This window comes from Pecten maximus, chromosome 9, assembly GCF_902652985.1.
Source record: "Pecten maximus chromosome 9, xPecMax1.1, whole genome shotgun sequence".
Taxonomy (NCBI): domain Eukaryota; kingdom Metazoa; phylum Mollusca; class Bivalvia; order Pectinida; family Pectinidae; genus Pecten; species Pecten maximus.
The window spans coordinates 37,326,703-37,338,936 of record NC_047023.1 but is presented as its reverse complement, the minus strand read 5'-3'; the positions used below and the strand labels follow the sequence as shown (position 1 = coordinate 37,338,936).

Below are 12,234 nucleotides of genomic sequence, written 5' to 3'. Positions count from 1 at the left end.
TTATTACATATGATAATCAATTATTTCTATGATAATCAATTATTACATATGATAATCAATTATTACGTATGATAATCAATTATTACGTATGATAATCAATTATTACGTATGATAATCAATTATTACGTATGATAATCAATTATTCTTCAAATGTCTAAACTCGCGTTAACAAGAAAACCTTTAAATTTTCACGTTATTTTTAAGTGCTGTCTCTCCCATATATGGACTTCGTTAGGAACCATCCTGTCAAGTGTATATCTATCATTCAGGACGTCCGTTAGGAACCATCAATTACATACTATAAAGGTAGAGGTTCATCACTTGGGACAGCGTATGCAAGGTTTCCGTTAGGAACCACCAATTACATACTATAAAGGTAGAGGTTCATCACTTGGGGCAGCGTATACAAGGTTTCCGTTAGGAACCATCATTTACATACTATAAAAGTAGAGGTTCATCACTTGGGACAGCGTATACAAGGTTTCCGTTAGGAACCACCAATTACATACTATAAAGGTAGAGGTTCATCACTTGGGACAGCGTATACAAGGTTTCCGTTAGGAACCATCAATTACATACTATAAAGGTAGAGGTTCATCACTTGGGACAGCGTATACAAGGTTTCCGTTAGGAACCATCAATTACATACTATAAAGGTAGAGGTTCATCACTTGGGACAGCGTATACAAGGTTTCCGTTAGGAACCATCAATTACATACTATAAAGGTAGAGGTTCATCACTTGGGACAGCGTTATGCAAGGTTTCCGTTAGGAACCATCCTGTTTTTATCGTCGGGAAGGTGTTCATACGGCTTGTTAGGAACCACTCTGTAAAGTGACGATCCCGGGTGATGATTGCCTGGTTTCTGTATGGGATCATCCAATCACTCCGGACGGTGCGAGTACCGTTCTTGCTACCGGAGCCCGAGAAATACCGATATCTACTTTATCCCCATGAAGGTTTCCAAATCAGGAAACTGAGCTGGACAGCCAGACGTTATAGCACGTGTCATCACATGTTCAGACGAAAAGAAACCTGATGATTAAAATAGCACCGTACTAAATCATGCATTAACTACAAAGGTTTCAAAGTGTAAATAATGAACATCAAACGACTATTACATTTGATCGGGGCTTTAATGAATCTAGCTGATTGTCAAAAATTGTCAATTAATGATGCAAGACTGATACTCGGATGTGATGAAGTTCTAACAGCCTATCGTACGGTCTATACAGAGGGAGACCTGTACAATATCAGTCACGTGTTATAAAGTCATTTTGTGGGAATTGGTGAGGGGTGTACAGTATTCCCCTTTGGAGGTTGTTTACATACATTCTTGTTCTGGTCCTCTGTGGATCCAGTCGTCGGTGTCCTCTGGTCCTTACTTGGAAATGTAGGTGTCTTGAGGTCAAATTTATAATAGCTTGTGGCCTTTTGGTCTTGTCTCGGTGAAGCCTGAATCTTGAAGTCGATTATGTGGTCCAGTTTAAAGGGAACTTGTATTGGTTGGGTCTTTTCAGAGAAGTTAGTTTTTTTGGGTTTTTTTGGGTTTTTTTTTGGGGGGGGGGGGGGGGGGGGGGGTTGTTTCTTGTTTTAAAGATTTAATATGTCTTCCGGTTTCTGTTGCTGCTGATCTTGATTTACTCCCGGTGGTTTGGGTACTCATTGGGTAAGGTTTCGGAGAAGATTGAAATTTGCCGTCTGTTTTTATTATCATTTTTTGTGTGTTGATACTAACCTTGCTTTACTTGGCTTACTTTACTGTCTTGGGTCCAGGTTTTGGAGAAGATTGAACTTTGTAGTCCGATTTTTGTTGATAGTGACCTTGCTTTACTTCCGTTGGTTGGCCTACTGTCTTTGGACCAGGTTTTGGAGAGGATAGAACCTTTTCCTCTGGTTTCTGTTGATTCTGATCCACCTTTACTTCCGTTGGTTGGCTTACTGTCTTTGGGCCAGGTTTTGGAGAGGATAGAACCTTTTCCTCTGGTTTCTGTTGATTCTGATCCACCTTTACTTCCGGTGGTTTGCTTAATACCTTTGGGCCAGGTTTCGGAGAAAATTGGACTTTGTCGCCCATTTTTTGTTTAAACGGACCTTGCTTTACTTCCGGTGATTTCGGTATCACCTTCGGGTCATATTTCCTCGTTTGCTCCTCTTGTTTCGTCGGCTTTTGTCTAGATTTTGCTTCGACTGGTACATTCAAGTCAGATATTTGAACAGTCAAGTCACTGCCATTTTTCTGCGACTGTTGAACTTGTTTTTCTTCCGACGGCTTAGTAGATACGCTTGGACCAGTTTTCAGAGCCTTTAGATCCCTGTCTTCCTGCTTCGATGGATATTGTTCCTGTATTCCCGTTGATTTGTTAAATACCTTAACAATAGGTTTCACAGAAGATCCACCTTTGTCGTCAGGATTATACCGGCTCTCTCTTATTTCTGGTTCTTTTGTAACTTCTTTGGGGTTAGGCGTTAAAGTAGTTTGTATTTGTACCTTGTCTTCTGGTTTTTGACCCTGCTTTACTACCGTTGACTTGATAATTATTTGGGGATCGGGTTTCGATGGTTCCTTCATCGTGATGTCCATTTCGTGTTCCTGCACATTTGACATTTGAATATTTCCGTTTTGTTTGAACGTAGTTGGATCAGGTTTTGGTGGAAACTTTGGGTGAGGTTTAACCAATGTTTGTACGTTGTCGCTCTGTTCCTTAGGGGTTTTTCCCGGCTGTAAATCTCGCGGTGTGTTAAGTACTTTGAGATCAAGCTTTCAGGGACGTTTGCTTATTCTCCTGTTTGTTTACCTTTAGGACACATTTGTATTCCGCTTTAACATTAGGTTCAGGTTCCACTGTGGCGTGTGTCTTGTTTTCCGCATCCCGTGGATATCCCCCTATCTTTACTTCCGGTGGCTTGTTGATATCCTGTATATAAAAATATACTTCCTTTAACCAGCTTACTGTATATTTTCGTACTAAATAACAAATTGAAATTGAAAATACATGTTTATGCATTCTAAAGAAAAAAATCAATGTTTATAATAAGATAACTTTTGGCATTGCACATTAGTACGACTAGATTGATTTAATTAGGGAGCGGATGAAAATTTAGATACAACTTTAATATCGATCTAGATCATTACAGCATTTCACTAAATCTGAATTAAATGTTTTAATGAAAATCTCTCGAGAAATCATTGTCTTCATAAGTTCTGTTATATATATTTCGCGTGAATTATTATCTACGAGGAGTACCGAACTATTAATATACTTTATATAACGTGGTTATAGATAAAACACTTCACTAAACTGTCCCTTTGTAGGCATGTATGTATATATTATGTATAAATGCATGTAATATTAAGTTAGTGTATTACCGAGTCATTGCTGGTACATTGTATCACACCCTTACATCATTGTTTCTACCTGAATGCTGTTTATAATCATCGAAATAGACAGGATAAGATTTTGTTTGTGGCTATTTACAATGTTAGTTGGTTAGCTATTTTCCTAGTTTAGGTAATAACGAGTTTTAACCTATAGGCACATATACGTAGGACAGCCGCTAGCCCCAGACGGCCAAGGTATCTCCTTGCTAAACTAGATAGGATTACCTCCCCTCGTACCAAATCTCACCGTTTGGTTGCGCTCGTTAATGTAAAGAGTCGGGGCCACAATCGTGATTGTCAATGAAATATACGTGTCGTGGGGTTTTGTTTGGCATTGTAAGCGTACAGTATCTTTTTAAGTGTATCGTGTCAAACAAGACTCTCCAAGTTAGCATTTGTGATCTTGACAGTACAGTGATTTCGGAGTCTACGTTGAAGTTTTGATCGAAACATTTTACAGTTTGTAGTTGGACTTTCAATGTACAACCAAAGGCAGGTATAATTGTTCACCATGATCTGATAAGTGATATAAAGTAGTAACGCTCAATCTAATACAGCTCTCGAATAAAGAATTTCGTTCCTCCCAGAAAATTATCAAACGCCACCTTAGGAAAGACCGCCCCATGGCGTATATCAATATCAGGAAATCAAATTGGCTGGACCGAAAGCGTTCTTAAACAGTCGCTGTTTCGAAGGAGGCGTAGAGCAGAAGATTTCGGCAGGAATTTAAGTCTATTCTGAACATGTTCTGAACTTCCGGTGTAAGCAAGGGGAGACAATTCCAGGACACGTAAAACAAATAAAAACAAACAACTGCTGTAATCGATCTGGAGTTTAATGAATCTAGTCAATGTCAAATTGTCAATAAATGGTATTATAAATGTCAATGAAATATGAATGAAACGAACAATAAATAAATCATGTGAAATTTAAGTAAGACTGTTGGATGTTCATTAAATAGTCCAGAAGAACACATCGTTCTGTCCAACCTATACATTGATTAGTCGCATGTTATAAGGTCATTTTGTGGGGATTGGCGAGGGGTTTATAGTATTCCCCTTTGGAGGTTGTTTACATACATTCTTGTTCTTGTCCTCTGTGGGTCCAGTCGTCGGTGTCCTCTGGTCCTTACTGGGAGACTTGGTGGTCTTGGAGTCGAGTTTGGTTATAGCTTGTGACCTCTGATCTGGTTTTGGTGACGCTTGACTCTTAGGGTCCTGTTTTGTTACCTTGGGGTCAGTTTTGGGGTCGTTAGGGTCATTTTTCTGTGAGTTTTGAACCTTGTCATCCAGTTTTGGTGGCTGTTGTCCCGCCTTTACTTCCGGTGGTTTGTTGATATCCTAGAAACAAACAAGAATTATGAAATACGATATGTCTTGGCTATTCTTGTCAACTTTTAAGAAAATCCCACAGTCGCTAAAATGTCTGTATATTTCCAAATATTACCAAACAAACTTCAGTACCAATAAATTTATAGTACATGTATATCATAACTCTTCATAGATATTCTATATGATATAAATGTTTTGATATTGTATTGCAAAACAAACATTCCAAAAAAATATGCTCTTCCCGAGAACTGAGCAGAAAACAGCTTTGATATATTATTAAACTTGTTTCAATTTGACTACAATCTATCTGTCTGTAAGAGAAGCAATGAAGATCCTACAATGTATGATCAATTTCTTATAACCCGTGATTTCAACCCCAAAATACACAAAACATTACAATCTCTATATAGTGGGGTTACAGGGCCATGCTACATGTAAAATGTGACTATAGTCCTAGCTGACTGGAAAAACCAGCAAAAAGCAAAACTTTAATGTGTGAAGTTTTCCAGCATCCTCAATTCAGTACGATATTCCACAAACGACGGTTGAATTGAGAAGTCCACTTTATCCAGTTGGACTTGCACCTCTTGAGTAACCGATCTAAAAACCACTTTTTTAAAGTGAAATATTGACGACACCGCCATCGCCGCCAGTCTCGCTTTCGTTGAAGACAGGACAAAAATAGAATGAGACCGTCTTACTATGTATTTTCTTGATGAATTTTATTTGATTTCCCCTATAACTTCGTTTGTCTGGTTGCACACACGTGTTCCCGACATAATTAGGTGACAAACGATGGTTTACACATTAGTCTTATTAACAAACATACCTTTTCCTTCAATTGGTACATTTCTTCATCCATTTTCTCCGTCTCCAGTTCTCCCTCGCTTTCCCCCTCGTCAGATTCTATACTTATGTCACTCATGCTGCTGTCCGTCGGCTGAAAATTAAAAAATACTAATATTGTACAAAGGCCACACGAGATGTTAGCACCGTTCTGGAAGGATAAATATTTTTATTTTCAATATCGGATTTCAAGAGGGCGACAACAGTATGTATACAGTCTGAACCGTGTATGTATATTACGTATTACTTATATCTCTCAATCAGGAATTCTGTCTCTCAATCAGGAATTCTGTCCAACGCAAGGGAAAATGTACAGGAAGTATCACAGATATAAACAGGAAGTGTGCAAAGATATGTACAGGAAGTGTGCACAGATATAATCATATATACAGGAAGTGTGCAAAGATATGTACAGGAAGTGTGTACATACATGTACAGGAAGTGTGCACAGATATGTACAGGAAGTGTGCAGACATGTACAGGAAGTGTGCAGACATGTACAGGAAGTGTGCAGACATGTACAGGAAGAGTGCACAGACATGTACAGGAAGTGTGTACATACATGTACAGGAAGTGTGCACAGACATGTACAGGAAGTGTGCACAGATATGTACAGGAAGTATGCAGACATGTACAGGAAGTGTGCACAGATATGTACAGGAAGTATGCAGACATGTACAGGAAGTGTGCACAGATATGTACAGGAAGTGTGCAGACATGTACAGGAAGTGTGCACAGACATGTACAGGAAGTGTGTACATACATGTACAGGAAGTGCGCACAGACATGTACAGGAAGTGTGCACAGATATGTACAGGAAGTATGCAGACATGTACAGGAAGTGTGCACAGATATGTACAGGAAGTGTGCAGACATGTACAGGAAGTGTGCACAGATATGTACAGGAAGTGTGCACAAAAATGTACAGGATGAGTGTATATACATGTATACAGAAGTAAAAGCATTCATTCTATGAACAAGGTGAAAATGGAAAATAAGAGATAATAGTTCCAAATTATGTCTGGTATTCTCTACCTCATAGTCTGGGTCTTCATCGGACTCGTAGTCGTCAAGGTCCATGTACATCAAGTCCTCGTCTGTCGACGCCGACCCGTCCGATACGTCGTCGTGTTTCCTCTTCTTCTCCATGTCGTCGCCCTCCACCGCGGGGTCAAGGTTCAGGCCCCCTGGAAATGCGAGTTCACTTCTCTTAATAAAATCTTATATAACTCATTATTTCCATGTTATCTGCATCATTCATTTTATTTTGTAATATCACTAAATTTGTTATTATATTTTAATATGACGTCACACAATCGGCTGTAGAAATAACCACTCACGATGTTTGCTGCACTTGATGAAGTCCCGGATGTCGCTCTGCTTTTTAGCCGACGAGCCCAAACCAAGCACCCGACATGTCACCTTCTTTAGATTTCCGAGTAACGATGATTGGATTCGCTTTTTAGGAGATACCTACATGGCCGAGAGAAAGCAAATTACATGTTACCAAACAATATGGTTAAGACAATGTCCAGAAAACAAACTTCGCCTAAATGGGAAATACAATGGAAAAGATTCTAAATATGAAAATATACTGAGAAATTACCCCCAGAAGACTGCACAAAGGATCATGTCATGTTTTCTGAACATTCAAGTGCCATTATCATGTTACAGATAGACTTATGAATATATGTATTAAGTTGTTCCCGACTAGTAGTACGGACACTACACATCATAGCTCATTAATTGATTAATCACGAAATACCTTTCGTCTCGATTCGATCTCCATCTTTTTCTCTGGGGAGACGCCCATGGCTTTCCCTTTCCGAGTAGACTTCCGGCTCGGTGCTGACTTTGTTGCGCCCGGTATGCAGCCATGGAGGGTTCTCAAAAACTCCACCTTAAATAAAAAAAATTCCTTTCCAAATTAACCTGAGCAGAAAAAAGACTATAGCTAGTCATATAAGATTTACAATGATTCAACTAAAAATAACACGATTGTTCGATTTGAATCAATCATTTTATATATTTGTAACGAAGAAATGTCAAAGCAAGTGATCAAAGGCATTCAACTTTGAATTTTCATTTAGAAAACGAACGTCAGTATTTTAATTTGAAATGCCCCTATATGATCTATATAAGACATTCGTTCACCTTAAGCGAGGATGTTCGCAATAACTGCATATGGTAATTATAAGGGAGCGTTGTCACCGAAGTGTCGCACATAAAATCGCTAACACGTGTAATACACAATTATCTTATACACATCATCATAATTAGCAACACGATGAACATGTTTCTTGATACTTTTGAAAAAATGTTTTGGTTACACATACTCCAAGCTGTCCCCGAAACAGAAGTTAAAATGCGTCATAATTACCGTTAGCTCGAGTGGGAACAGCAGGGCCTCCATTGCGTACATCTGGAGTTTGGACAAGGGTCCTTCCTCTACCATTGCCTCCTGACGATCAAAACAAGACAAAAGATGACCCAGAATATATACATGTATGTTGACGGTAATTAAACGTTTTAGAAGTTTTGGCACTTTGGACTCTTATGCTGTTTTAGGGACGGTATGTATTTAATAGGACTTAAAATCTAATTATATTTTATGTATTCAAACTCCATTATTTCATTGTGAATCACGTTGAAATAAGCCCGTATTATGTCATGGGTAGAGTTAAGGCGGTAAAAGGGTCACGCGTAATAATTCCATCATGCTTGTCCTTACTAAAGTCATGGATAAAGTTTACTATACATAAATGCATGTACCTCGATTACCTTGTTCGACATGTGTACATGTAATTTGAGTGGACATGTGCGCATGTTCAGCCCTTCATAATTTTACACCAAAACTAAAAAACCCTACCATTTTCTGTTTGATCATATCCGCTCCGCTTAGATCTGTCTGTTGTTCTTTGCTCGACACCATCATCACTTTTTTCCCGTCCTCCGTCTGAACAGTTTTCTCCGACTTGCGTCCGTCATTCTGTTTGTCCGGTTTCCTAGGTGATTTGCGTCCGTGCGGTTGGAGTCCAACAAGTAAGTTCTCCGACATAGTGACCGCAGTCCGGAGCCCGAATGTGAACATTCTCCCTATACGGGTATCAAACACTGTGGCCGCACCCTTCTTCACCTTCTTCATGGTTTTCCGCTTGGTCTTCGTCATCAGCTTTTAATATGCGCAATATGTGAGAATAATGTTACATACAGGGGCATCATAAACTTGACGTATACGATTACATTGTTATATGTGCGACAAAATCCAAAAATAGCAACGACAATATTTTGACGATGTAAAAAAACTACAAGTTACATTGTACCAATCTGTATATGGACTATCTCACCTTTTTCGGAGCCTTCTCCAAAATGGGGAACTTGACCTTGAGTTTCTCTATCCCTTCCCCCGCATATTGGTCTAAGGTGGAACCTGATGACGTCAAAAAATACACGCAGGTGATTGTTCCTAGTCATGTTAAATCAACGTTCACTTGATTTGATGGAAGACGCGTCCTTTACCACACAGAGTACACCCGTCCTATACCACAGAGTACACCCGTCCTATACCACAGAGTACACCCGTCCTAAACCACAGTACACCCGTCCTATACCACAGAGTACACCCGTCCTATACCACAGAGTACACCCGTCCTATACCACAGAGTACACCCGTCCTATACCACAGAGTACACCCGTCCTATACCACAGAGTACACCCGTCCTATACCACAGAGTACACCCGTCCTATACCACAGTACACCCGTCCTATACCACAGAGTACACCCGTCCTATACCACAGAGTACACCCGTCCTATACCACAGTACACCCGTCCTATACCACAGTACACCCGTCCTATACCACACAGAGTACACCCGTCCTATACCAGAGTACACCCGTCCTAAACCACGAAGTACACCCGTCCTATACCACAGAGTACACCCGTCCTTTACCACACAGAGTAAACCCGTCCTATACCACACAGAGTAAACCCGTCCTATACCACAGAGTACACCCGTCCTATACCACATACCACACATAGTACACCCGTCCTATACCACACAGAGTACACCCGTCCTATACCACAGAGTACACCCGTCCTATACCACAGAGTACACCCGTCCTATACCACAGAGTACACCCGTCCTATACCACAACGTACACCCGTCCTATACCACAGAGTACACCCGTCCTAAACCACGAAGTACACCCGTCCTATACCACATACCACACAGAGTACACCCGTCCTATACCACAGAGTACACCCGTCCTATACCACAGAGTACACCCGTCCTATACCACAGAGTACACCCGTCCTATACCACATACCACACAGAGTACACCCGTCCTATACCACAGAGTACACCCGTCCTAAACCACGAAGGACACCCGTCCTATACCACAAAGTACACCCGTCCTATACCACATACCACACAGAGTAAACCCGTCCTATACCACACAGAGTACACCCGTCCTATACTACAGAGTACAACAGTCCTCTACCATACAATAAATATACACCGTCCTATACCACACAGAGTACACCCGTCCTATACCACACAGAGTACACCCGTCATATACCACACAAATACATCCGTCCTATACCACACAAATACACCCGTCCTATACCACACAGTACACCCGTCCAATACCATACAGAGTACACCCGTCCTCTACCATACAATAAATATACACCCGTCCTATACCACACAGAGTACACCCGTCCTATACCACACAAGTACACCCGTCCTATACGACACAGAGTACACCCGTCCTATACCAGAGTACACCCGTCATATACCACACAGAGTATTCCCGTCCTATAACACACATAATACTCCCGTCATATACCACACAGAGTACACCAGTCCTATACCACAAACAGTACTCCCGTCCTATACCACACACAGTACTCCCGTCCTATATCACACAGAGTACACTCGTCCTCTACCATACAATATACACCCGTCCTATACCACACAGAGTACACCCGTCCTATACCACACAAATACACCCGTCCTATACCACACAAATACACCCATCCTATACCACACAGAGTACACCAGTCCTATACCACACAAGTACACCCGTCCTATACCACACAGAGAGCACCCGTCCTATACCACACAGAGTACACCCGTCTTATACCACAGAGTACACCCGTCCTATACCACACAGTATTCCCGTCCTATACCACACAATACTCCCGTCCTATACCACACAGAATACTCCCGTCCTATACCACACAGAGTACACCAGTCCTATACCATAAACAGTACTCCCGTCCTATACCACACACAGTACACCCGTCCTATACCACACAGAGTACACCCGTCTTATACCACAGAGTACACCAGTCCTATACCACAGAGTACACCCGTCCTATACCACACAGTATTCCCGTCCTATACCACACAATACTCCCGTCCTATACCACACAGAATACTCCCGTCCTATACCACACAGAGTACACCCGTCCTATACCACACAAGTACATCCGTCCTATACCACACAAGAGTACATCCGTCATATACAAAGTATACCCGTCCTATACCATACAATATACTCACCGTCCTATACCACAAACTACACTCGTTCTAACCATACAATATACATCCGTCCTATACCACAAACTACACGCGTTCTATAATGGATACCATACAATATACATCAGTTCTATATCGTACAATATACATCAGTTCTATATCGTACAATATACATCAGCTCTATATCGTTCAATATACATTCGTCCTTAACCACATTAGGTTTTATATGGGGCGCAATCAATCGTAAAATACAAATTCGTTCCAGAAAATCGAGACCGTCTCGACATTCAAACCCGCTTAGCTATTCTGTACCTTAGCTATTCTGTACCTTAGCTATTCTGTACTTCAGCTATTCTGTACCTTAGCTATTCTGTACCTTAGCTATTCTGTACTTTAGCTATTCTGTACCTTAGCTATTCTGTACCATATTTGAATTTGTTCGATGCTAAATAATTTTTGAAATAAATTTATGAAATTTGCAGTAAACGATAGTGGTCATTATCATATTCCTCTCCTGTGTCATTTCAATTATTTCTCAAATCATTATTTCGTCGTTTGACCACCAGATACCAAGAATCTGTTAATATGATCCATTTGTCTAGTGATCATGCCCCACTTACCCGCCCAAGAGTTTTTCGTCATGTTACCCACGACCGTGCATACGCCCGTCTCCACATAAGTCAGTCCCAATTCAAAAAACTTATTGGACGTCTTGATGGCATCGTAGTAGCCTAGAATGGCCCTACAGGCGGGGACGGTGCTGAGTTTTTTGACGAGGTGAGACTCTAGGGAGAGAGAGGATCGTTCCTCGGGCGACTCCATGACTGAGACCGGTCGGCAACTTTCGTACGGATCAAATGGCGGGGCAAGCCAAGACGAACTTCTCTACATATCTGGGCGAATCCATCAATGAAGGAATGGGTAAGAAAGGGCTGAATAGTCATGGAATGCAAACATTAATGAGAAAATAATTATAAAGATTAATTTCAACTTTCAATTATGACGTATTTCTTTAAAAGAATAGTTTTAAAACATAAAGAGACAATATTCATGGATATGAAAAATCAGTAAACGCTGTAATTATGAACTTACCTATACCTGTATGTAAAAATGGAATCGCCCACAATTGCA

The 12,234-nt window shown here is 40.7% G+C and overlaps 2 protein-coding genes across 3 annotated transcripts; both read right to left on the bottom strand.

Annotated features, from left to right (window-relative positions):
• Nucleotides 1–1,563: 1,563 nt before the first annotated feature.
• On the bottom strand, nucleotides 1,564–11,972 carry LOC117334817 (muscle M-line assembly protein unc-89-like). Of its 2 annotated transcripts, XR_004534237.1 has the most exons (11): nucleotides 11,724–11,955; nucleotides 8,908–8,990; nucleotides 8,430–8,732; nucleotides 7,941–8,021; nucleotides 7,326–7,460; nucleotides 6,901–7,033; nucleotides 6,596–6,747; nucleotides 5,544–5,654; nucleotides 4,463–4,723; nucleotides 1,920–2,919; nucleotides 1,569–1,829 (listed from the first exon to the last, which is right to left on the bottom strand). XR_004534237.1 is itself a non-coding variant. In XM_033894628.1 (10 exons), the coding sequence occupies exons 1-10, from the start codon at nucleotides 11,923–11,925 to the stop codon at nucleotides 2,758–2,760; spliced, it is 1,623 nt and encodes a 540-aa protein (XP_033750519.1). In that variant the 5' UTR covers nucleotides 11,926–11,972; the 3' UTR covers nucleotides 1,564–2,757. The 2 variants fall into 2 exon arrangements, 1 of the variants encoding a protein (XP_033750519.1); XM_033894628.1 differs by having other exon boundaries at nucleotides 1,564–2,919; nucleotides 11,724–11,972.
• Nucleotides 1,755–2,585, bottom strand: LOC117333988 (nucleolar protein dao-5-like). The gene has a single exon (XM_033893408.1). The coding sequence runs from the start codon at nucleotides 2,583–2,585 to the stop codon at nucleotides 1,755–1,757; it is 831 nt and encodes a 276-aa protein (XP_033749299.1).
• Nucleotides 11,973–12,234: the final 262 nt, after the last annotated feature.

Excerpts from the sequence above, each read along its gene's own strand:
- LOC117334817 (XM_033894628.1), bottom strand. The coding sequence starts at position 11,925 with ATGGAGTCGCCCGAGGAACGATCCTCTCTCTCCCTAGAGTCTCACCTC. Across the intron at positions 8,991-11,723 it reads GACGAAAAACTCTTGGGCGG|GTTCCACCTTAGACCAATAT; the intron begins GTAAGTGGGGCA and ends TGACGTCATCAG. Across the intron at positions 7,461-7,940 it reads TGTTCCCACTCGAGCTAACG|GTGGAGTTTTTGAGAACCCT; the intron begins GTAATTATGACG and ends TTTTTATTTAAG.
- LOC117333988 (XM_033893408.1), bottom strand. The coding sequence starts at position 2,585 with ATGGACATCACGATGAAGGAACCATCGAAACCCGATCCCCAAATAATT.